Below are 25538 nucleotides of genomic sequence, written 5' to 3'. Positions count from 1 at the left end.
TAACATGTCATGTAATTAGACGCAAAACACATAAGCTACAAGCAGAAGAGCAGCTGTCTTCCCCCACTGAAAGCCATGAGAAGCTAATTGGATATGGATTTTTTTTTTTGTTCTCTCTGTCTGATATTTGGCAGGACCAATACCCTGGAGAAGTAATAGGATGTCTAATAAAATTCACACCAATAAGATACAAAATACCAAAGTTACAGGCAGAAGAAAACTGGCAGGGTCTCCCACTGAAATTGATGGCAAACAAAATTAATGTTAAGTTACAAAAACAAATGAAATGGTTCTGAATCAGTTATGAAACAAATGTAGGAATGTAGGAACAGATGAGGAAAAGGTGAAAATTTTAATAATACAGCTGGCATCGCTTCTCGGCCTTTTGGCTAAGATCAAGTATAGTGTGTGTAATACAGCTGGAGTAACTAAGTTTTTTTGTACTGACCTATAATATATAACTACATGCCCACTAAAAAGCTTTGTATTTATAAGGAATACATAAGACTTGCACTATTTCAATATGGGATGATGTCTTAAATAAATATGACTATTCTGCTGCTGAAGATCCCCTCACCTGTGAGCTAACATCTCATCAAGAAGGGAACCTAGAGAACAGACAGTAGTTAAAAGAGCGGACCAAATTAACCCATTGGTTGCTAAAGTAACCATGTGGTGTCTGATTTTATCAAGTTCTCTATCTTGTTATAGAGGGGAAACCCTCCAAGTGCAGTGATATGCAAGCACATAAAACGTATCTGAAGGTGTGTTAATACATTTCAGCATATGATTTAGTCATACATAGTTTTCATACTTTAATATACAAAATCAAAACAGCGAAATGTCTCCATATTCTGCTTAACTGCAAGTGTTGCTACAGCTAGTTGAATTTTCTTTGACTTCAGATCACAGATGGTTTTAATTTCCTTTTAATGGGTGCTTTGTGTCCGCTCTCTTAAATGTGAACAGGAGGCCTCTAAGTGAAGCAGAATGTTTGCAATCACATGGCTGGTTGCTTGTCTGGGGAGAGGCATACAAGTTGAGTGAAGGGTAGAAAATATATACACATACATATACATATGTATATAGCGCACACCAGTTCATTTGCATTATTAATTACTGTATAACCCAAGGAGAACAGAACTGTGAATGGTTAAAATCAGGGCTGGAGAAATGGGGTTCTCTATAATCCATGGGTCAGAATTAGGGATGTCCATTGCTGGGAAATCCAGCCTTTTTTGGACCTGATGGATTCCTGTGGTGCCCTTGACGTAGTTTGCACTTGCAAGCCAAGCTGGGTCCCCCCCCTAAAAAAAATCTGGGAGCTTTGTCAGGGGTTGTTGGGGGGGTGGAGGTTGGCATAAAAAGCCATTTACACAAATTATGGCTGAACTTTACGCAAATTGCTTTACACACATTTTAAAAACCCCAGAAATCCATGAGCTGACCTGATTCAAGGCAGATCAAGTCGGGCCAGCTCACGGGAAAGCGAGCTAAACTGAAGGTGAAATCCTAGGCATCTTTAGTCAGAAAAAAGTCCTATAACTCCCAGCATTCCCCAGACAGCCATGCTGGCTAAGGAACGCTAGGAGTTGTAGGACTTTTTTCTGTCCAAACTTGCATAGGATTGCACTCTAAAGCTGTTTAGTCAGCTTGGGGGGCTGAGCTGACTAAAGCTTGGCAAGCCCCCCCCCCCCCCCTAATCCAGATTCCTCTCGACATCCCTAATCAGAATCAATGGCTGGATTCAAATATAGGAGTTACTTTCCATTTTACTGTTCTGGTTCAAGCCTCCACCCAAGGAAACCTTGGGTCCCAGTTTAATGCCATACTAGCCTTTTCTTTTCCATTGCATCTGCAGGGGAAGTCCACATGAGCTGGAACCCTGTATGATCAGGGTTCTAGCTCACACAGCTAGATGTGTGTAGTTTCCCCCCTGCAGATGTCTGTGCCTAACATGTGCATATTGGAGGGGGAGAATGAGGCAAGGAACTTGTTCAAACTTGAGGGCAGGCCCAGCAGTGCAGCCCTGCAACCCCTATGTATGATGCCCCTACATCTGTGTAACTAAGGACTAATGTAAGCTGAAGACTATCCAAGATCAATCTATGGCCAACACCCATGGTAACACGAGTGTTGTTGTTTGATAGCTACCAAACCACTTACTTAGAAATAATTTAGATTGTGTGTGGAGGTAGGGTGGAGTTAATAGAGCCTATTATCTATTGCGTAGGGCCACGGTGGCTTAGTGGTTAAGACGCTGAACTGCAGACTGGAAGGTCGGCAGGTCAGCAGTTCGAGACCCGAGTGCTACGTGACGGAGTGAGCTCCTGTCTTCAGTCCCAGCTTCTGCCAACCTAGCAGTTCAAAAGCAAGAAATCGCAAGTAGATAAATAGGTACCGCCTCGGCGGGAAGGTGCAGCGTTCCGTGCACCTCGGTGTTCAGTCATGCCGGCCACATGACCACGGAAGCGTCTTCAGACAGCGCTGGCTCTTTGGCTTAGAAACGGGGATGAGCACCGCACCCTAGAGTCGGACACGACTTGTTGGGGACACCTTTACTTTTTTTTTTAATTATCTATTGCAGCCTTCCCAAACCTGGTGCCCTCAAGATGTGTTGGACTACAACTCTCATAAATTGACAGCCAGGGCATGAGGGCTGGAGAAGGCTAACCTGTAGTCTCCAGAGTCTAGTTTCAGTAGCCACACTCTTCTCCAACAGCTCAGCAGGGGTCATTATCTACTCAGAATAAAACCAGCTGCTATGAAAACTATAGTTTTTCAATCTATGCTTACTAATGTGACTGTTGTAGAAAAGTAACTCATAATGTTGCTTGAGAGCATGCATAGATAAAACTACGAAGTGCTAGTCTATGTGGATCTATATTCTCAAACATTAGTCACACATCAGCATCTTTTCTGAACGTGAAAAGTTAATGAAAGGACAGGGAAATATAGTTCGAATCCTAATATGGTTTTATTTGTTGCATGGTAAACGTAAGAAAATGTCAGAGCATCTCTACTTTTTTTTTTGTCAGCCACAAGCGCAAAATATAGCAACAATTCAGTAGTTCACGGTTATGTATAACACTAACTACACTGACAGAGTAGATTCATTAAAATAGAATAAACCGGCTCCTCCTGGCAAATTATGAAAAAATGTCTTCTCTCAAATCTAAAAAATCTTCTAACACCAGACTTGGAAACGTTTTAAAATGGATGTTAACATGTGCAAATTTGCCAAAACACTCTTTTCCCAATATTTTTGCTCCCAAGGAAGTTCTACTTAGTAATTCACATTTAGAAAGCTGGCAAAATCAGTTTTCATGACTGGTTTTTACACATTTAAAGAGAGTTTAACATTCATGCCACCCAAAATTATAATAGTTCTATCAAACTCTAATGGAAATACTGTTCTTTACAAACTTTCAAATTCATGGCCTTCATCTTTACCTTTTACTCAAATATATATATATATGCTTTACTTATGTATAAAATAGAAAAAACATTTCCATTAGGAAGATGCAGTAGTTAATGTTTTTTCCTACTATACAGACAAGACTCAGTAGGCTTTCCCTTTAGACTTCAATTAAAAGCAGTATTTTGCTTTGCATTGCAACATGTGTTAAAATCTTCCAGTTTTACCCAAAAGCACATTGCAGCCATTTGCAACTGTTGAGTGCTTCCCCCTTCTGTTTCCAGTGGGAAATTTATTTTGTCTTCTTTTCCACCATGTGCTCCAGTTTCTTCACTCTCTCTGTGTAAGAGTTGAACTGAGAGTCTGTACCAAAGAGTTTATCCCACCACGTGAAGGTTGATGCATAGTTACCAATGAAGTTCATATGGTGAAAATCATGAAAGCGAGCCCCAGCATAGAAAGGCACCAAATGCAAAGGATTCAGAGGAACATCGTAGCCACTAGAGAAAAAGAGGCATATTTCAATACTGATCCAAAGACAATTCTCACATTCTCTGTTTAATGAACTAGTGTTAAAGGCGCGCAGTGTAATCCTATGCATGTCTACTCAGAAGTAAGTCGCCCCGCGTTTCGTGCAGCTTACTACCAGATGAATGGGTATTGAGATTGCAGCCTTAGACATTTTCTTCATTCAGTATCAACTTGGTTTTAAAACCTCTGAAGTTCAAAGACTATGCCACTGGACAATATACTTCTGAAATTATCGATGTAGAAAAAAAGCCCTTCAGGGGGTTATTAAGGAGTCTCTCTCTTATTTTTGTATTGTTCATACATGCTGTACTGCAAGAAGATTATGTGAATATTTTAACATTTTCCACACTATACCAGGCAGAGAAATGAGGGAGCTGTTTGAATGAATGTGGGCTCTCCAGGGAGAAGTAACAGAAGATACTGTTATATGAATTAGGGCACAGTTCATTGAGTACTATACACTTCTGCAGCATAAACAGGCATAACATCTGTCTCCTTAAGTAGGAGAATTAAGAATGTACTTAAACCACTCCCACTGAAATCAATAGGACATAAAAGTGCTTAATTTTGGCTGACAGCTCTGGTGACCTGAGCATTTGCCATGTCCTGAACATGAGAAAGATTAGGTCCTTCCTAAGCAGTGAGACAGGAGAACTACATACATCTTTTTAAGGGCATCTTACTGTACTTCCCAAGTGCCATTTTAAAACAGAAATAGGGTTTTCACTTTTGTTTTCCAGGCATATGCTGTATGACAAACTCCATCCACAAAATATAATTGACTGATTGAGGGGAATGAACCAGAAGAAGCTGAAGGCTGCTTATCAGATGACAGTGACGTGTTGAGGTGTAATAACCTGAATCTCCAGGTTTTGCTAAAGTATTCCATATGCTCTAGTCATTAGCTTGGTTCACAGGACCTGTGGTTAGTTTAATATCAAAAGTGGAAGCTTTTTATCTCCTCTGTGCCATGTGAAGGGGACAACGACGACAACTGTGAGTCCAAATCTTATATAGGCTTATCCAGATTGCATGGTCTTCCATTATGCCTGAATCAAACCATTATCAATCACACTGTGAAGTATCATGGAGCAGCTTTTATAGTTCACTTATGTGGAACTTCAGTTGACCTTCCTTTGCCAAATAAATTAAAATAATGTGTAAGCTTGTGGTTGAGAATGTGTAGACTCACTCTTTGAAAAACTATGTGCAGCACAAACCTATGTATATTTAATCATATGCAAGCTCCATTAAATTCAATGAAACTTATTACTAGGATTCCAGACTTAGGAACATAGGAAGCTGCCTTATACCAAGTTGGAGCCTTGGTCCATCTAGCTCAGAATTATCAACACTGACCAGGTCTGCACACAACAGCAGCCCATGGGTTGTTGGGGCTGAGTGGCAGCGAGTGAACTGGGTTGTTATTGTGAAATCTAAACCCAGAAAATCTGGGCTGTACAGGGGCTAAACAAACCAGAGTTAAACCATGGTTTATTGTTGGGTTAACTTTGAGCTGCTTATCCGCCAAATAAGCCAGAGTTTCCAGGTTCTGACATCAGAATAACAACTCAGGAATGCTTGCTCCCACTAAATACTGACAGTTCCTGGGTTAAACAACCCAAGAATTGCTGTTACATGTGAAGTAGGTCACTGACTGGTAGCAGCTCTCCAGGGTTTCAGACCCCAATTTTTCTAGCGCTACCTGTAGATGCTGGGGATTGGACCTTGGGCCTTCTGTCTGCAAAGCATGTGATCAATTACTGAGACACATCCCCTATCCTTAAATTCAGACTTGTACAATAAAGATGTTTACAGGGAGTCCTTAACATTTAATTAAGAATTGAAAAAAAATCTTTCCGGTCATTACTTGGTGGATGTGTAGTTCTACATGTGACCACAAGGAATCATTACTAAGTAACAAAAGGAGATTACCTGTGGACATCAATGGTCTCCATCAAGCGAAAAATTAGCCACGCCCACAGAAGAATCACATGATTACAAAAGACTATTATTCCAATGAAAAATCCAGCCCCAAGGATAAGGGTTTCTAGAGGATGTGCATATTCAGCCTGCATCCCAAATGGAGCCTAAGGAGGAAGGAAAAATGCATCAATTTTGCTGCCCACCAAGACACATACAACTATACAAGTAATTTAAGTTTGAAATCTATGCTTCCTACTTGACCAGCCTGTTTTAGCAGAATTCTCTCCCCTCTAGTGGTCAGACCCTGGGTTTACCACAGGAAAAGCAGGAATGAATACATTGAGATAACCCCATCTCTAAATCTAAGAATTTTCCAGACTGCTCCTGAAACACTATAGCCATCCAGTAGTATATAATGAAGACTTAGAAGACTAAGAGCCTCATCACACAAAGCTTTTTGTTTTGCAATGTACAGGGGCTGCTCTTGCTGCATTTTATGTGAGATAAAGATCAGTTCTTTACACAGGCACGTTTTCTGCAGCTGGGGGGCGGGGGGGGGGAGACAGAGAGTGTGAATCAGTGGGTCTCCCAAGGGATTCAAGTATCTCTCTTCCTCTCTCTCCAAAGCAGCACAGGGAGAGTGTGTGGCTTTGTTGCCGTCAGCTGTTTACATGGTGGGTTGCCATCTCCCTCTTCTTCCTCCACAGCCAGCTCCACGCTCGCTTTGAGCCTCTCCTAACCCAGCCAAGAAAACTCTCCTCCTAGCCCAGGTCAACGGGAAGACATGCTGGAGGAAGGGGGAAGGGCAATTGTGCTTTTCCTGCTAGCCCAATGACTTCTACTTTCCAGGCTGTGGTTATAGCAAAACCACACATTTACACACAGCCATTAAAGCAGATTTATATTTAAATAGCGGATTATCTTCTGGGTTGGGTTTTGTGGGATAAAGATTAAAAAACCCGCTGGATGTGCCCTGGACGATGACAGTGTCATGTTAATGACCCGCAAACTTCCATGAGTGACCAATCACAAGTGCACGATAAATGCCTCATCTAAGGACAGCCATAGTAAGAAGCCCCAGCAAAACAGCTAGAACAGAAGCAACTCGTAGCTGGATACACTATATCTATTCAGTGACATCTTTTAAGGTCATGCAAGCGATTGTTTGAATCTCTGCTTTATGCTCCCTACTGGAAATGTTACGTCAGCAACAGAAGTCAGCTACTCAAGAAAAACTTTACACTACAGAACAGTTTTACAATCCAGTGCAAGCTGGAACCCTTAGTGAGGGACCATAGCTTAGTTATACTGCACATGCTTTGCATGCACACGGCCCCAGGTTCAACCTCTGGAATCTCCACTTAAAGCATCTCAGGCAGCACGTGATGGGAAAGACCTGAGAACTTCGAGCGTCACTGCCACTCAGAGTTCATAATACAAAGCTAGTGAACAAATAGCAGGATCTAGTATAGGGCTGCTTAAGGAGATCATTGCAAAGAGGTTTTCCGTATTTGTTTTGTAGCTACCATTGGTATGGAAAGAAATATGTCTACAGAACTGCACTTAAGGGGTAGAAACCAATGCTGCCCTTGCAAGGGCATCCCAGGCACACTGCCGGTGGTGGCAGCAAGTGTGCAGCCCCTACCACTGGCGGCCGTGATGTAGTGCTTCTGGGGGTAAGTGCCAAAATGAGCGGAAACACCTGTTTCTGCAAGGAGAGCAACTTGCCCCTTCCAGAAACAAGCATTTCTGCTTGTTTTGGTGCTTACCCCCAGAAGCGCTACATTGTGGCCACCAGCAGTGGCACTGGATTTTACCCAAGATATTTAATTATTTCTGTGTTTAGTGATCCACCAGCATTGGCTGAGATGAATCACTGCAATTTCAAAGTCTGAACTATAGCACTATAAAACTCTTGATGAAAATAGCTTGCCCAACCTGCTGGTTTGTTCTCTCTGTCTCCAAAACAATAATTAACACCCCCTCCAACAAATGTATATGCCCATGACTCATACATTAACTATGCAATCCATAAACTTACAACAATACATACAACAAATTCATGATGCACTTTGTGGATGTACTTATATATTCTCTTGTGATGCAGGAGTCTATGCAGGAAATAATGCCAGGTATCCTCAACCACAGCACATCCAAGACACTGGGCAAGCAGCCCATACCTTTTGAGGGGAAAAAATATTGAAGGAGAGGTAAAACAGCCCAAACCCACCTTTTTCTTGTATAATTCTATTTCTGGCCATAAAACTGGTACTATTGTTTTTAAGAAACAATTGCTTGCAAGGGGAGAAGCTTACAAATATTCAGCAAGAAATAGGAACTTCACATGTTTAGGGTGCAATACTATGCATGCTTAGGCAGAAAGAAGTCCTACAACTCCCAGCATCCCTTAACCAGAGGGCAATGAGCACAGTGAAATTATTGTTCAAGGTTTGTTTATGTATCCTGCACTCTCCAAGACAGGTTGGGTAAGAATTGCTTAAAGTGCAGCAGTTGTATTGCACCATACACATGTTTTAAGCACCCATCTCTTTACATTTCCACTCATTTCATGGATAACGCACACCAGATCCTGGTTATCATATTCTTAAAAAGAAGACAAACAACTAATTGTGTTTAAAATCTATGAACAAAGCACACACCTAGAAACAAGGCTAGACCCACATTGAATAGATAAGATGGTAGATTTTACAATGTAATTATTAGTTGGATTTTTGTGTATTTTGAGACTGGATGATTGTTTTTATTATCACCATGCTTTTATTAATAATTTGAAGTGTACTGTTGTATTGTTATCTTGGAAGGCGTCTTAAGAGGCTTCTTGCCCTTAAAGGCAGCCTCAAATATTTTGAATGAATTAATTTAATCTGGCTGGGCTGCAGTATATGACATGGGGCTAAAATCAAATAAACTAAAGATTTAACATATGGGAAGATCACACTTATACAGTCAGGGCCAGAAATATTGGAACGAGGATAACTTTTGGCATTTGGCCTCTGTACACCACCACATCAAAGTTGAAAGGAAACACACCCAGATGGGAGTGAAGTCAGGACTTTCAGCTGTAATTCAAGGGGTGTGACAAAAGTGGGGCACTAACCATTCAGAAAGCACAGCCAGTGGCATACACACACACCCATCGTTGGTGGCTCATAAGTAATGGAACAAACAGCTGACAAGCAGCTGCATGGTCAGGTGTGGCCTGTTTCCTGGGTACACCATGACCAATCAAGCAGATAAAAGGCCTGGAGGTGGTTCTGAGTGTTACATTTGCATTTGGTAGCTGTTCACTGGAATTCCCAACATGAGGTCCAAAGAGGTGTCCATGCCAGTGAAGGAGGCCATCATTAGGCTGAGGAAACAACATAAACCCATCAGAGAGATAGCAAAAACAGTGGGAGTGGCCAACACAACAGTTTGGAACATCCTGAAAAAGAAGGAATTAACTGGCAAGCTCAGCAACAGCAAAAGGCCTGGTAGACCACGGAGGACAACTAAAGTGGATGACCGCAGAATTCCGCTCACGGTGAAGAGGAACTCTTTCACGACATCTATCCAGGTCAAGAACGCTCTTGAGGAGGTAGGCATGTCATTGTCAACATCTACAGTCAAGAGAAGGCTTTATGAATGTAAATACAGAGACTTCACAACAAGATGCAAACCACTGGTAATCCTCAAGAACAGACCGGCCAGATTAGCCTTTGCCAGCAAACACCTTAAAAAGCCTGCCCAGTTCTGGAATAAGATTCTTTGGACTGATGAAACCAAGATTAACTTGTGCCAGAATGATGGGAAGAGAAACGTATGGAGAAGGAAAGGAACAGCTCATGATCCAAAGCATGCCACATCATCTGTCAAACATGGTGGAGGCAGTGTTATGGCATGGGCATGTATGGCTGCCAATGGAACCAGGTCACTGGTGTTTTTTGATGACCTGACTGCAGATAAAAGCAGCAGGATGAACTCTGAAGTGTATAGGGCTATACTTTCTGCTCCGATTCAGCCGAATGCTGCCAAACTGATAGGACACCGCTTCATATTGAAGATGGAGAATGACCCAAAACATACAGCAAAAGCTACCCAAGAGTTTCTCCAGGCAAAGAAGTGGGATGTTCTTCAATGGCCAAGTCAGTCACCTGATCCCAACCCAATAGAGCATGCTTTTCACTTACTGAAGACAAGACTGAAGGCAGAAAGACCCCCAAACAAGCAGCAGCTGAAGGCAGCTGCCTGCAGTAAAGGCCTGGCAAAGCATGTCGAGGGAGGAAACTCAGCATTTGGTCATGTGCATGGGTTCCAGACTTCAGGCAGTCATTGACTGCAAAGGATTTTCATCCAGGTATTAAAGATGATCCTTAAGTTTGAAATGATGTTGGTTTGTTCCATTACCTATGAGCCACCAACGAGGGGTGTGTGTGTATGCAACTGGCTGTCCTTCCTGAATGGTTAGTGCCCCAATTTTGTCAAACCCCTTGAATTACAGCTGAAAGTCCTGACTTCGCTCCCATCTGGGTGTGTTTCCTTTCAACTTCAATGTGGTGGTGTACAGAGGCCAACTGCCAAAACAGTTATCCTTGTTCCAATATTTCTGGCCCTGACTGTAGATGCTGATGGGATCCATTACTACTCTGTTCCCAAGAAACCAAGGAAAAATGTTTCAAATGCAATAAAATCTCTTCTATTTAGAGAGACGAAAGTTGTACTGTATTTGCTATGATACGTAATAATGCAAGCTGGCACTGCCAAGCCTTGTGACTTTATCAGAAACATATCAAATCTGTAATGACAAGAACACTTTATGAGCCACAGAGGAAGTTCAGCATGAAACTATTGAACAGTAGACTAGTGAGTAGTTTAAAGCACAGAAAGATGAAAAATTTATCCCAATGGTTGACCAAAGTAGTACTTGAGAAACGCTGCTCTGTTGAAGTATATTGCCAAATACCAGCCTTCACCAACCTGATGTGCTGGATTACAACTCCCAGCATGCTGGCAAGGGATAATGGCAGTTATAATCTGACACATTTGGAAGGCACTGGGTTGGGGAAGACCACCTTATATAATTTAGAGCACAATCCTATGGAGATAGCCGTCAGCCTCCAAACTTGGAAGCTGACAACTATCCAATGCAGGGTGGCCAGAGCACCCTCGCCTCCGTGTTCTGGTCACCCTGCATTTTTTGCTAGATAGGAGATTTCATCTGTGTAGCCAGGTAGCTTTGGAGCAGGAGGGAGGCATAACGCAGCTTCTGCAGTCTCCTCCCCTCCCCCAGGACCGCCCCCTTTTCCTCGTCTCTGAGTGTGGCAACATAGCTGGTATGGAGAGAACCGCAAAGGCTACAAGGGGGCGGGGGAGCAGTTTCTGGGAACCGAGGTCAGAGCCCTGGCTCCTACCTCAGTTCCCAGAAACAGAAAAAACAGTGTTGAGTGGTCACATGATTGCTCCCTCCATTGCATAAGATTATTAACATAACTAAACTCTGTCTACTTACCATCTTGGCATGCTTTCCCATTCATAAGGAATATTGAAGTACTCTGTGAAATAATAGGTGCCACATATCAGAGGCAGCTGAATAAAAAAGTGATTGAACATAAGTGTTTTGAAACATTTCCATTGTCTTTCCCTTGTTTCTGGCTTATCCTGTAACAAAAAGGGATTTATATGATGCATAGTTTATCAATAGAAACAGAACAGAACACTCTGATGCCAATATTTGAGATGCAAATATACAAGGGAAGAAATACTAGCTATTGTTTAAAGCAGCTTTTCCCAACCTTGGGTGCCTGGATGTTGTTGAACTACAACTCCTATCAGCCTGAGTCAGCATGGCCAGTGGTAATGAGAGTTATATAGTCCAACATCTGGAGACCCAAGGTTGAGAAACGCCGGTAAAAAGTAACAAAAGCTCAGCCACGTCTGTCTGGATAAATTTCAATTGATATTACCCAACAAAGCAGCAGATTTACTCTGGGGAAATGAAATTATGGATCAGTGAAAGTCAGTTGGAAAAAGGTAGGTGTACTGGTGACTGGAATTAACAGTGTTTCAGAACTGCATCTCAGCTGTTGATTCCCAAGTTACTACTCCAGTCCAGATTTCTGTTTCAGCACTGTTTGATTTCTTATGGCAGACAAGAATGAGGAGTATTAAGATACTGTTGGAATATATAGATTTTTTTCAACCTGGAAACAGCACCACAACTGCCCATGTGGCCTGGGTTTATTGTAATGAACCAACATTGCAAATGCAGGCTCACTGCTATTTTCAGGTCAAAAGAAAGCAATTACAGTATGTAGGGCCCAAGGCATTTATGGCTTTAGGGTGAGCATACTGTTCCAAGAAGGCTACAGGAAACCATCACGGCCCCTTAAGCACTGTCGTAACATACTAGTGGTGGCCTTGTCACACAGAAGTCAGCTACCATATTCTATACCAGCTAAAACACTGGAAGGCCCCTTCATTCTCTTGAAATGGGACTACCTTTCAGTCAATACTGGAGACATCACTGGAATGATATGTGATACAAAATGTCCTGATTTAGTATTTTCTGTGATGTGTTGCTGTAACGGTCAACATTTATGGTGATATATATATATATACTGTACAGATATCAGGTCAGCTTCCTTGAGTGTACTTCACGAGCACCGTACTGTTAAAAACTAGTAAGAGTGCTTCAGGCTGGTGCTATTTACAGCAGGGGTTCCCAATGCAGTGCCTGCAGTCACCTCCAATGGTGCCTGCAAATAGGTCCCCAGCGTAGTGCCTACAGGCACACAAAATGTATTTTTTAATTTTAACTCCCCCCCCCCCATTTTTAATATACATGGATTTGTATGAACTGCATATAACTTTTTCACAATTATACATCGGTTTCAACAAGAGTGAACCAAATATTTAAATAAGTGTCCATCTGAAGGTGGCATCTATATGTCATCCGTTCAAATATTGAAAGCATTGTAAGATCCTCAACTCATTGCATTATAGGGGGCGAGTGTTTATCCTTCCAGTGTTGTAATATTGGTCTTTTAGCTGTCAAAAGGGTGCAAAGAATCCATTTTGCTGACCAGCAGGTAAATAATTTAAAAGAGTGTGTACATCAGTGAATATTAAAGAGTGCTGCAGTACAGAATGTACCTCCTCCCCAAAAGAAGCAACTACTGGGCATTGCCAAAAGAAAGGTTTAAAAAAAGCATTAGCTGTATCGCATCACCAGCAATTAGCCAAATTAGATAAGCCCTTAATAAAGAGATTCTGCGATACCTAGCGGACATGAGATGAAAGTTTTTGCTGAATAAGATGTAGCCTAAGATCCATAGATGCGAAAGTGGTGATCCACTGATTAGGCATTTTGTGGTGGTCTTAATTTTCCAAATGTGCCCACAGGTCCAAAAAAATTGGGGACCCCGATTTACAGGGGCAACGCTCTAACTGCTTTGAAGCTTCCAGTTAGCCAGTCAAGGGAAATTAGTGATGATCCAATATGTTCCCCTTCCTTAATTTACTATTTTAACAACACAATCCTATTGCATGTTCACTCGCATGATTGCATGTTCACTCGTTGCATATATATAAGTAACTGTCATTCTTTCAATGGGGTGTATTCCATAGTGTGCACAGAACTGCAGCCTAATAAACTTGGCAACATTAGCTCCTCTTTGAGGTACTGAGCAAGGTAATAACGAACACCTAACAACATAACAAGTAATCTGGGGCAATCTTGTTTCACCCTTCTATTTTCCACAATTTCGTGACAGGACAAAACAGAAAACACAAGCATTTATTTAAACGAAAGCATCCAAGCTAGAGGCCAGTCTTCCAACAGCACCAAAGAATAGCATTGCACAAAGCTAAACACCACCCAAAGTGATTAGTAATGAAAAGAATGGCCCACCAAAATATAAGTGACAAGAATTGCATAAAATAAAATAACAGGTTTACTACAAGAGCAGAGTGAAACTACCTTTCCAAGGTTGTGCCACTTGCTAGAGCTAGGTTAGGACTGGAATTTCTCATGTGAGAAAAAGTTCCCTCTTACCTGTTGTATTTTATACTTTTGCATGTAAGGTATAAACTGAAATATAAATCCAGGCAGACACAGTAAAAAATAGGAAAGTTCATGAATGAGAAGTGATCCCCAGGTTGCAATCTGGAACTTAGTGTAGTTATTCAGCATATATACCCAAACATTTTTAAATGGCTGTTGTAGCGGGTTCTCAGGCAAGAAAGAGTCTATGTATTCTACAGCCAGGTAAGCGGAATTAAATATGCCACTGTTGTTAGTTGCCATCGTTCAGTTCTGGAACATCACACAAGTAGCTTCTCTACAGGATTTCTATGACTCTGCAATACATCAAAAATTAATGATAACACTCAATAACCAAGAAGATATTTTAGAAGATCAACCAGCAGGAATAAGTGCAACCTTCACCCTACATAAAACCTCCTCCAGCAGTGTATATGAACAAGTGGGGAGTAAGCTCTTGTCCAGGTTAGGATGAACAAAGGTCAGATACAGCTGTTTAATTAGTTCTTCCTGTACAGAAATGGGTGGACCTTGTTAGTGCTCCCTTGTAGAATAAAAAGTGTGAAGCAGATTAGAAAGCCCCAAAGCGGCAGACTCCTCCACAGAAGCGCTGTGGGTGACAACAGTGGGCTCCAAAACTCGTTTAGTACTAGGAATATGCTATTGTCTCCCAAACTGGAATGCTCAGTGTGATCTTGAGATGGAAAACAAAATCAGGGAGACCTCCAAACTAGCAGGTATTGAAATAATGGGTGATTTCAATTTCTACCACACTGACTAGATAAATATATGTTCCAGTCATGACAAAGAGGTTAAATTTCTCAATACCCTAAATGACTGTGCCCTAGAACAGTTGGTCATGGAACTGACCAGAGGGGAGGCAACCCTGGATCTAATACTAAATGGTGTCGCCATTTAGTATGAGATGTGAGTGTTGTTGAACCAGTTGGAATCAGTAACCACAGAGCTATCAAATTTAATACATATTTAAGTGGAAAATTGCCAAGGAAGTCCAACATAGTCACATTTGACTTTCACAAGGAAACTTCTCTAAACTGAAGGAACTGGTAGGAGGAGAAGAGATCTTGGGGTTGTGGTGGACAGCTTGATGAAAATGTCAACCCAGTGCGTGGCTGCTGCGAAAACAACAAATTCCATGTTAGGAATAATAAGGAAAGGAACTGAATCGTCAAAAAAGAAGAACCTGAGAACTACAAACTAGTCAGACTGACATCAATCCCTGGGAAAATTCTGGAGCAGATTATAAAGCAATCCATCTGGAAGCACCTTGAAAACAATGCAGTGATTACTCCAAGCCAACATGGATTTGTCAAGAACAAGTCCTGCCAGATGAATCTGATCTCATTTGGTGCTGGAGAAGACTCTTACGAGTCCCCTGGACTGCAAGGAGGTCAAATCAGTCAATCCTAAAGGAAATCAACTCTGAGTGCTCATTGGAAGGACAGATACTGAAGCTGAAGCTCAACTATTTTGGCCACCTAATGCGAAGAGAAAACTCTCTGGAAAAGACCCTGATGCTGGGAAAGACTGAAGGCAAAAGGAGAAGGGGACGGCAGAGGATGAGATGGCTAGATAGCATCGCCGATGCAATGAATATGAACCTGAGCACGCTCCGGGAGAGAGCGGAGGACAGGAAGGCCTGGCGTGCTATGGTCCATGGGGTCACGAAGAGTCGGACACGACTGAACAACAACAAACCTCCCTTGTGGACTGTGAGAATGCTGTGGATATAATATACCTCGACTTCAGCAAAGCTTTCGACAAAGTGCCCCATGATATCCTGATGAGCTAACTAGCTCAAAGTGGGCTAGATGAAACAACGATCCGGTGGATCCACAGTTGGCTACAGAATCAGACTCAAAGAGTGCTTATCAATGGGACCTTCTCAAACTGGGGAGAGGTAACGAGTGGGGTACCACAGGGCTCAGTCCTGGGCCCAGTGCTTGTCAACATTTTTATTAATGACTTGGAGGAGGTGCAGGGAATGCTGATCAAATTTGACGATGACACAAAATTGGGCAGGATAGCTAATATCATGGAAGACAGAAACAAAATTTGAAAGTGATCTTGATAGACTGGAGTGCTGGGCAGAAAACAACAGAATGACATTTAATAGGGATAAATGCCAAGTTCTGCTCCTATGAAAAAGAAACCAAACACACAGTTACAAGATGGGGGATACTTGGCTCAACAACACTACAAGCGAGAAGGATCTTGGAATTGTAGATCACAAGGTGACTATGAGCCAACAATGTGATGTGGCTGCCAAAAAGGCAAATGCTATTTTGGGCTGTATTAATAGAAGTATAGCTTCTGAATCCCGGGAAGTACTAGTTCCCCTCTACTCAGCACTGGTTAGGCCTCATCTGGAGTACTGTGTCCAGTTCTGGGCACCACACTTTAAGAAGGATGCAGACAAACTGGAGAAGGTTCAGAGTTGGGCAACAAAGATCATCAGGGGACTGGAACAAAGCCCTGTGAGGAGAAACTGAAAGAACTGGGCATGTTTAGGCTTGAGAACAGAAGACTGAGGGGAGATATGATAGTGCTCTTCAAGTGCTTGAAAGCTTCTCACAGAGAGGAAGGCCAGGAGCTCTTCTTGGTCATCCCAGAGTGCAGGACACGGAATAATGGGCTCAAATTACAGGAAGCCAGATTCCAGCTGAACATCAGGAACTTCCTGACTGTTAGCACAATATGACAATGGAACCAATTACCTATTGAGGTAGTGGGCTCTCCCACACTAGAGGCATTCAAGATGAAGTTGGACAGCCATCTGCCAGGGATGCTTTGACTTAGATTCCTGCATCAAGCAGGGGGTTGGACTCAATGGTATTATAGGCCCCTTCCAACCCTACTATTCTATGATTCTATGAAAATAAAATTGCCAAGATCATACTTCCCTTATACAAATCTATGATGCAACCACACTTGGAATACTGTGTACAGTTTTGGTCACCGCATCTAAAAAAGGATACTGTAGAGTTGGAAAAAGTGCAGAAAAGGGCAACTAAAGGCACAATCCTATGCATGTTTGGACAAAAAAAAAGTCCTAAAACTCCCAGCATTCGCTAGCTGGCCAGGAGTTTTAAGACTTTTTTTCTGTCTAAACATGCATAGGATTGTGCCTTAAAATAATCAAGGGGCTGGATAAATTCCTTTATGTGAAAAGGGTTACAACACCTGGGCTTGCTTAGCTTAGAAAAAAGGCAAGTAAGGGAAGATATAATAGAGGTGTACAAAATTATGCATGTTGTGGAGAAAGTGGACAGGGAGACATTTTTCTTACCCTCTCATAATACTAGAACCCAGGGTCATCCCATGAAGCTGATTGGTGGGAGATGCAGGACAGACAAAAAGAAGTACTTCTTCACACAGTGCATAATTAAACTATGGAATTGACTGCAACAAGATGTAGTGATGGCCACCAATTAGGATGGCTTTAAAAGGCAGTTGAACAAATTCATGGAGCATAAGACTATCAATAGCTACTAGTCTTGATGGCCATATGTTACCTCCAGTATCAGAGGCAGCATATCTATGTATATCAGTTGCTGGGGAACATGGGCAGGAGGGTGCTCTTGCATTCATGTCCTGATCGTATGTTTCCTGTTGGCAGGTGGTTGGCCACTGTGTGAAAATAATGCTGGGCTAGATGGATCCTTGGTCTGATCCAGCATTGCTCTTCTTATGTTCTTATCTACTGGACTAGCAAACTCTTACCCCTTACCCCATGAGGCCATTACTAATGCATCGGACTGAAAGCTGGACTCCACAGTTATTCATTAACCTTTATTAGATGAGGAATAAAATCAAGTTATATGACTTTTTTCCTTCTCTTCATAGGTACCAGCACTCTTCGCTGGCATCAGCAATAGAAGAGAAAGGAGAGAATTTTATGTTAGCCATCCTAGGAGCTAAGGTCTGAAGATCTGGGTATAAACTCCACAATAAAGAAATAACAGAATTCCCTTGAGGAATGAATGTATCCACATTTCTCAGGATTACACTCTCCACCAAACACATTGCATTCTAGTGGGCTATGCAAGTAGGGATGAGCTTTGGTACTCAAACGTCTCCTACTGGGTACTGTGTGACAAAGAAAGTGTAATCTGTGTCACTGTTGAAAGATGAAAAAACCCTGCCCCCATTCCTCAGCAGAGTCCTCATCCCAATGAAAGTCAAACGCTTCAATTTCAGTCACCAACTCCTATGATGAAAAGCAAACTGCTGGATTTGAAGATTCCACTGCGTCAAGGGGAGAGCTTCTTTCCAGCCCATGGGCGGTTTGCTTCCCCCAATATGGAGCCAACAGTGATTTCGGGGGGCAAGGATGGCAAGACATCCATCTTCAAAGCAAATGTGTCACAGCCACACACAGTGCCCCTAAGAGTCTTTTGGGAGGATGGCGTCCCATTCCTCCCAAACGCTACCATGCCCTCAGGCATTTTAGCATGATACAACAAGAATCCGAGCTGCATAAACAAAATATGCATTTGAGAAATCTCCCACTGAACACCTGCAACACTAATATCATGCTGGCTTCTAGAACTTGCTTTTAGAACCGATGGCACTAGTCATGTCGGCTATAGCTTGCCTGGAGGATCCGAGGCAGCAGGACTCGGAGTACCAGTTTCTTCTGGGAAACAAGAGCGAGAGGGGCGTATTGCCCTCATGTCCTGCCTGTGGGCTTCCCGGAGGCACCTACTTCAGGGGCCACAAAGGCACTAGGCTGCCCACAGAATTTAGGAACGGAGCAAGAGCACCACAGGCCGAACCCTCGAGGCCACCAGCCCACCCCGGGGCCACCGCCGTTCACCAGTTAACCTGGGCAGCCACTTACCTCGACAAGCTCCAGCTCTCCTCGACACCCGACAACAATATCCGCCTTCAACACCAGCTCCTGAAATACGCTTTCTCCATTGGCCGCAGAGGGCCGCCTTCGCCGCTCCGATTGGCTACCGCGCGAGAATTCGTCGCGGTCAGGCGTGCGCCGGACCGAGAACACAGGAGGTCCCGCGGGCTGCCATTGGAAGAAGGGATGGAGTGAGGATAGTCAGATTTCCGGAGGTAGCCAATCGGATGGGGAGTCGGTCCAACGACGACGAGAAGGAGAAGAGCAGGAGGCAAGAGGCTGCCTGAGGCGGAAGGTTACCATGGAAACCGGAGAACGACTGCTTCTTTCCTGCTATATGCACGTTCAAGCACGTTCGCTTGGATGAAATCTGCTTGCAGCCTTTCAGGCCAAGCCTATCCCATACATGTTTAACTAGAACTTGCTTCCAAGTGCGGCTGCATATCATTGCTACTTTCCTATGCAACGTAAGCATTTCCCCCTCCTAAACAGAAATGGGGTATTGTGTTAACTTAGGGTGCAATCCTATGCATTTTTAGACAGAAAAAGCCCTACAGCTCCCAGCATCCTGGGGCCCGCATGGCTGGCTGGGGCATGCTGGGAGCTGTAGGAATTTTTTCTGGATAAGCATGGATAGGATTGCACCCTTACTGGTTCTTAAATTCCCTTTTTTTGCTGGCAAGAGGAGTCCATCTTCAAGTCGTATGGAACGTTTTTGGGCCTCAAGGGGGACTTGTTTCATAGTAAGCATGCTTTTAGATCAGGGATGGGTGGGCAGAAGGTAGATCTCCAGGTGTTTTGGACTTCAACTCCCAGCATAGCCAATGGTCAGGAACGCTGGGAGTTTAAGTCCAAAACATCTGGAGATCTATTTTCTGCCCACCACTGTGTAGTAAAAGCAACTGTATGTGTCTTAAGCAGCACGTAGTATTGTAAGAGCTGCGCATGCCTGGAATGAGCAGACAGTAACCCTAAGATAAGGTTGCTAGGCAAACAGCTGGCAACCAATCAAAAATAACACACTGGCTGAGGAATGCAAGCTGAGGTGATGAAACTGTAGCGCGGGGGTTGCCCAGAGTCGACTCTGCTTTTGAGCGTGAGCTCCTCTGTCGAACTGTTTGCAAACAATAAAATCGAGTTGGACTCAGCCTGAAGTTGACTCTCCTCTTTGGGGCAAATTGGACTAGCCTCCAGGGGGCGAAACTAGCATTTTGTGCAACAATCTGGCGAGCAGTCAGGAGTCCCCTCGGTTCACCCCGGGGTCAAACGACAGGACCGGCGAAGGTGCCTGTGGGGCGCGCCGGACCGCCTTTGAGGTCTGCCACGGCACCAGAGAACGGGGGTCGAGACACCCGGGAGGTTAAAGGCGTGGACTCCATTGACTGAGTCAACCAGGCTGAACAGGTCCGAAGGGATAGCGCCAGGGTGCTGGGTGGAGTAAGTATTTGATTTCCCTTGTGTCTTTCTGTTTGAGTTGCCTTCGGAGTGTCTGAGGTTTGTCAGGCTCCGTGTATGGTTTTGAATAGAGGTAGGCACAATGGGGTCGGGTAGCTCCCGTTAAGAAAACTCTGCAACCCCACTGGAATGCATGCTCAAGAACTTTAGGAAGTTCAAAAGAGATTTTAGAATTAAGATGGCCAAGGGTAAATTGACCTTCTTTTGCCAGCTGGACTGGCCAGCATTTGGAATTAGTTGGCCAGACATAGGATCCTTCGATGTAAATCTTATAAATGCTGTATATAAAAATGTGGTGAATAATGGGCAATGGGATCAATTCCCCTATATTGATTGTTGGTTGAATTGGGGCGGAAAGAATCCCCCTTAGTTACAGATGTGTAAATGTGTTACTGGCAAAGGACCGCAGGGGCAAGAGGCCCTGGGTGCTGTCTGAATCAAGTAGTGAGATAGATTTGCCTCAGGGAAAGTGAGGTTATCAGCATTTGGATAAGTGCCAACCAAAATCCACTGAAGGCGAGAAAAGGTTGAATATAAAGTTCAATATTGTAAAGTCATGATGGTATGCTCTGAGGTGAAGCCCAAAGCCCCTGTTCTCCCCGATTCAAGCCCCATGGAAGGAGCTTGAAGATTAGGAGACCCTGCCCAAGGAGCCCTGAGCTCCTCCTCATCTTATTCGGTCTGTTAGGTTGGGAGGAGAGGTTGTTGGGGGAGGGAGGGGGCCCTCCAGAGACAGTTTGTCTGCCACGGTATCCAAGTTTGTTAGAAGAAGCAAAAGCAGTTGAAAAAGTTGCAACTTCTGAAGAAAGAGATTTGTTTGAAGTCTTAAAGACTGTGGCAAAGTCAAGAAACAAAGACAGAGCAAGTTCTTAAAATATCAGGTCTGTGTAAGCTTATCTCTGTCAGCCTACTCAGAGCAGAGCCAAGGGGGAGTTACCTAACCCCCCTCGCCCCACTGGTTTAGCCTTAGCAAGCAGAGAGGCTGGAAGGTGTCTGTGAGGACCTGACAAAAGAGTGAGATTTGCAAAAAACAAGAAAAGCATCACAGCTGGAAAGCTGAGCAGCACCGCTCTGTTCTTATCTGTGGAGGAATCTGGAAGAGGTGTAAGGTTACACCTTCCCCATTTGAACTGATGAAGAGACAGAGAGCTTTTGTTAATAACATCCCTTCTTTATGGCCCAAAGCCTTCTTTGTTTAGATCTATCATTGTTCAGACTTTCGAGAGGCACTCTGCACATGGACTGGAACTTTGGACAGTTAAAGACCTGCCGTAAAAATTACTGTGAGGCTTGTCATAGCCTTAAACTCCCATTGTTGTAGATTATGTGTTTGTTTGTGATCAACTCAGAGTACAGTTTGATTTGTGATTTCAACACTCAGATAAAAAGCTGCATTTGACTGAAAGAACTGGGCATATTTAGCCTTGAGAAGAGAAGACTGAGGGGAGATCTGATAGCGCTCTTCAAGTACTTGAAAGGTTGTCCCAGAGAGGAAGGCCAGGATCTCTTCTTGATCATCCCAGAGTGCAGGACAGGGAATAATGGGCTCAAGTGACAGGAAGCTGGATTCCGGCTGAACATCAGGAGAAATGTCCTGACTGTTAGAGCAATACGACAATGGAACCCATTACCTAAGGAGGTGGTGGGTTCTCCCACACTGGAGGCATTCAAGATGAGGCTGGACAGCCATCTGTCAGGGATGCTCTGATTTGGATTCCTGCACTGAGCAGGGGGTTGGACTCGATGGCCTTGTAAGCCCCTTCCAACCCTACTATTCTATGATTTCCAAGGCTTTGATTTCATTTACCCTAATGAAGCACACAGATGCAAATTGCTAGAGATTCACAGACTACAAAGGAAACAGCCTTCAAAAAGTTCAAAGAGAAACTATGAAAGTTAGTTTCTCTTTAAAAAGGGGGACAGCAAATTCTCTTAACTTAAGAGGTGAGAGGGAAAGAGTCCCCCATTCTCCCATGATACTTCTAAGCTCAGCTGTGTTTCTGAAGCCTGAGAAAGTTCCTGCCCCATGTGTTCCAGCTCTTTCTCAAAATCTGAACTGTTCTGACATTCCATTTGCTCAGAGGCAAACCTGACACTCTGCCAAAAATCATGCAGCGTGGAGTTGCCGATGCAAAAATGGTGGCTTGGAACTCTTTGCATGTAGGAGAATGCCCTTCCCTTGAACTTGATGGGCCCTGACCATGCAGTCAGAGGAGAGGTATAATTGTTAGATCTGCTCCACCATGCCCTACGACGCAAAACAAATGTTTTCCAGTCATGGTGTTAGATTTTAATGATATGAAAAAGGTATAAAAGAAGGCAGAAGAAAGTAGCAGACAAAAAGGCTTAAAAAAGAAAGAGAGCTTATCCCAAATGTGTGTAGTTGAGATTAGTAAGAAGATCTAAGCAAGTGAGTCTCTGTCGAAGCAATGGCAAACAGCCTAACTTGCAGAGAAGACAAAGAGTTAAAACTGGTGCATGGCACAGAGAATTTGAAACATGATCTGCAGAACAGGCAAGCCAAAAAATAAGTGTGCCTGTTACAAGAGGGAGGCTATAGTAGCCATAAAAAGGGGCAAAGCCCCCGTACGAAGCTTTAACAAAAATATTACCCACTAGAAGTGGACAATTAAAATAAAAAAGGCTTTTCTTACATTGAAGCAAACCTTAATATCATCACCTGCTTTAGCCTTATCAGACCCCAGTTCATGAAATTTTTAGAGTTATGGTGCACGTGAGAGCACATGAAAAGAGTGCCATTCCTGGAAAAAGGAAAAAGCAATGCTGGCAGCCACCATGGGCGGAGATATAAACCGCGGCTTGAGAGCACAGAAGCGACGGGGGGGGGGGGAGGAAAGGGCCGACCGGGGCTCAACAAATGTGCGTATTGTCAAGAGAAGAGACACTGGAGTTGTCCAGAGTTGAAAGAGAAAAGAGACTCACCCTGAAGGCTGCCAAATGCGGGCAGGGTCCTTCGGCGGGGGGGGAGTCTAGCTGAAGGGCCACCACCCTATGAACAAACGCTTGGGAGAATCCCAAGGTAAAAGTAATGGTTAGTGGCAGGGACTGTGAGGCCCTAGTAGATACTGGAGCCACATTTTCTATGATCCCTGTGAAGCCCGCCCCCACCCCCCGGCGAGAGAAAGTGGAAAGCATGTAACTGTAAAAGAAATTAAAGGGAAAAAAAACTAAATTGCCCGTGTATAAGCCCCTCCTCACAAAGATTGGAAATAACATACTGGCACATGCCTTTGTAGTTTCACCTGCATACCTGGTTGCCCTCTTGGGGCGGGCCTTGTTAACAAAACTGCAAGCTAAAATCTTATTCCGTGATAATCAGATTGTAGTACAGCTGCCAATAATGCAGGGCTCAAATTAGCAGATGGCCCTTCAAGCAATTGAGATTATGTCAGAGGCCAAAGGGACTGAGATTTTAGAGAATGTTGATCCATGTGTGTGGGCAGACAGAACCCCTGCCCGAGCAAATGCATAACACCAGTTAAAATCTTTAAAAAGGGAGAGAGCCCTGTGTGCGTGAGGCAGTATCCTCTGAGGAAAGCCACCTGTGCAGGCTTGAAGCCGCTCATTGGGAAGTTCAAAAAATTATGGTTAGCTAATAAAGGGATCATCCCCCTTTAACACCCCGATTTTGGGTGCGCCCGAGGCAGATAGCACCTCCTTCAGGTTGGACCAAGACCTGAGAGCAGTGGCTGACTGCCCTTTGTGCCTCAAAAACAATTCAAAGATGTTTGAGCCCCCAGCTCAAATGAGAAGTTACCCATGCGCTTACTATCCTTTTCAGAGATTTGAAATTGACTTTTCAGAGTTGCCCCAGACTCATGGCTATCGGTACCTGCTAGTAATAATAAAACCAATCGACTGCACCACACAGACAGTAGCCAAGATCCTGTTAAAAAGTAATCCCTAGGCTCTTGTTACCTAAAGAGAGTGAATCAAATCAGGGGCCGCATTTTGTTAGACAAGTGACGCAAGTAGTGACCCAGGCATAACAAACTAACTAGAAGCTACACCCCCCTTGAAAACCTCAATCCACAAGTCAAGTTGAGAAGATGAACTGTGCCTTAAAGACAATGCTCATTAGAATTTGTTTAAAGATTAAGTTGAAAGGCCACAGGCCTTGCCAATCACCTTGACCCGAGTACGGTGCACCCCCAAGGGAAGTATTAAACTGACACCCTTTAAACATTCTATAAGTGCCCACCTCGGATATTACCTATGGCTGATAGTTTAAATGTGAATTTAAAAGTAAGAGTTTTAAGATTCAGGATTATGTTACTGCCTTGCAGTCTGTTTTGTTTTCACAGGTTTGCGACACCGCACCAATCCTGGCCTTTAGACGCTCCAGTGCATAATCTCAATCCCAGTGATTGGGTGCTAATCCAGTCCCAGAAAGATGAACCACCTACCGAGAAACGGAAGTGTCCAGTTTCAGATCCTGCTTACTACTCCCACTGCTATAAAAGTCGCTGAAGGAAGAAGTGGATTCATTGGACTGAATAAAGGCATCACCTGCACCAGAGAGGGTCACACCGGAAGCTGACCCACCTGAAGGCAGCTGTTGGAATAATGAACCCCTGGAAGGACTCAAGTATTTGTTCATGAGAGAGCTTTCTCCTAATCATGCGCATTATTCTCTCCTTCTTAAGTTTAGTTGCCTCAACACTCCCCACTCAAGTAAAAAACAACAACAAAAAACATTAGTTTAAGAGGCATGTTGAACTTACGTTTAAGCAGAATAGAGATAGTTTTGCTGTCCATTACAAACACCCATCAACTGTCAGAAACTTTACTTTGTTGCCTGCCTTAATTAGAAAAACTCAGGTAGCTCTACAGAAAGAGGGCACTCTCGTTTCAAGGGTTCCTGATGAACGGAACAAAACTGAGTTGCAAAAGTTCAAATTCCAGACTTACACCAAAAAAATGTGTTTTTGTTGTCAACATTCTAGTAGCTAAAACAAAGGCGTCCTAGGCCTCACTTGCTGTTTAGAGAAAACCGTCAATGCCACAGCAATAATAGTTTGCGCCTTTAAGTGTGTAGTCCACCGCTGGACCAAAGAGAGTATAAATTTGAGAAAAGCCTTTTGAGGGGGAATTGTAGTAAAAATGTAACCTAAAAGCCATTGTATGTGTCTTAAGCAGCATGTAGTATTGTAAGAGCTGTGCATGCCTGGAATGAGCAGACAGTAACCCTAAGATAAGGTTGCTAGGCAAACAGCTGGCAACCAATCAAAAGTAACACGCGGGCTGAGGAATGCAAGCTAAGTGATAAA

At 43.4% G+C, this 25538-nt stretch overlaps 1 protein-coding gene and 1 pseudogene across 1 annotated transcript; one reads left to right on the top strand and one right to left on the bottom strand.

Annotated features, from left to right (window-relative positions):
- The first annotated feature begins 369 nt into the window (after positions 1 to 369).
- Positions 370 to 535, top strand: LOC146344013 (U2 spliceosomal RNA; annotated as a pseudogene).
- Positions 536 to 2952: 2417 nt separating this feature from the next.
- MSMO1 (methylsterol monooxygenase 1) lies at positions 2953 to 18818 on the bottom strand. Its single transcript, XM_084856395.1, has 6 exons — positions 18781 to 18818; positions 13929 to 14233; positions 11385 to 11533; positions 7929 to 8055; positions 5885 to 6039; positions 2953 to 3918 (listed from the first exon to the last, which is right to left on the bottom strand). Exons 2-6 carry the CDS (start codon positions 14178 to 14180, stop codon positions 3711 to 3713), a joined length of 891 nt encoding a protein of 296 aa, XP_084712521.1. The 5' UTR covers positions 14181 to 14233; positions 18781 to 18818; the 3' UTR covers positions 2953 to 3710.
- Positions 18819 to 25538: the final 6720 nt, after the last annotated feature.

The sequence above is a fragment of the Heloderma suspectum genome, chromosome 5, assembly GCF_057233095.1.
Source record: "Heloderma suspectum isolate Gila_16-S chromosome 5, 16-S_ref, whole genome shotgun sequence".
Taxonomy (NCBI): Eukaryota; Metazoa; Chordata; class Lepidosauria; order Squamata; family Helodermatidae; genus Heloderma; species Heloderma suspectum.
The sequence above is the reverse complement of the archived record's forward strand: the minus strand, read 5'-3'. Positions and strand labels throughout refer to the sequence as shown.

Excerpts from the sequence above, each read along its gene's own strand:
- MSMO1 (XM_084856395.1), bottom strand. The coding sequence starts at position 14,180 with ATGGCAACTAACAACAGTGGCATATTTAATTCCGCTTACCTGGCTGTA. Across the intron at positions 11,534-13,928 it reads AAAAGTATAAAATACAACAG|GATAAGCCAGAAACAAGGGA; the intron begins GTAAGAGGGAAC and ends TTTTTGTTACAG. Across the intron at positions 3,919-5,884 it reads GAGACCATTGATGTCCACAG|TGGCTACGATGTTCCTCTGA; the intron begins GTAATCTCCTTT and ends CTTTTTCTCTAG.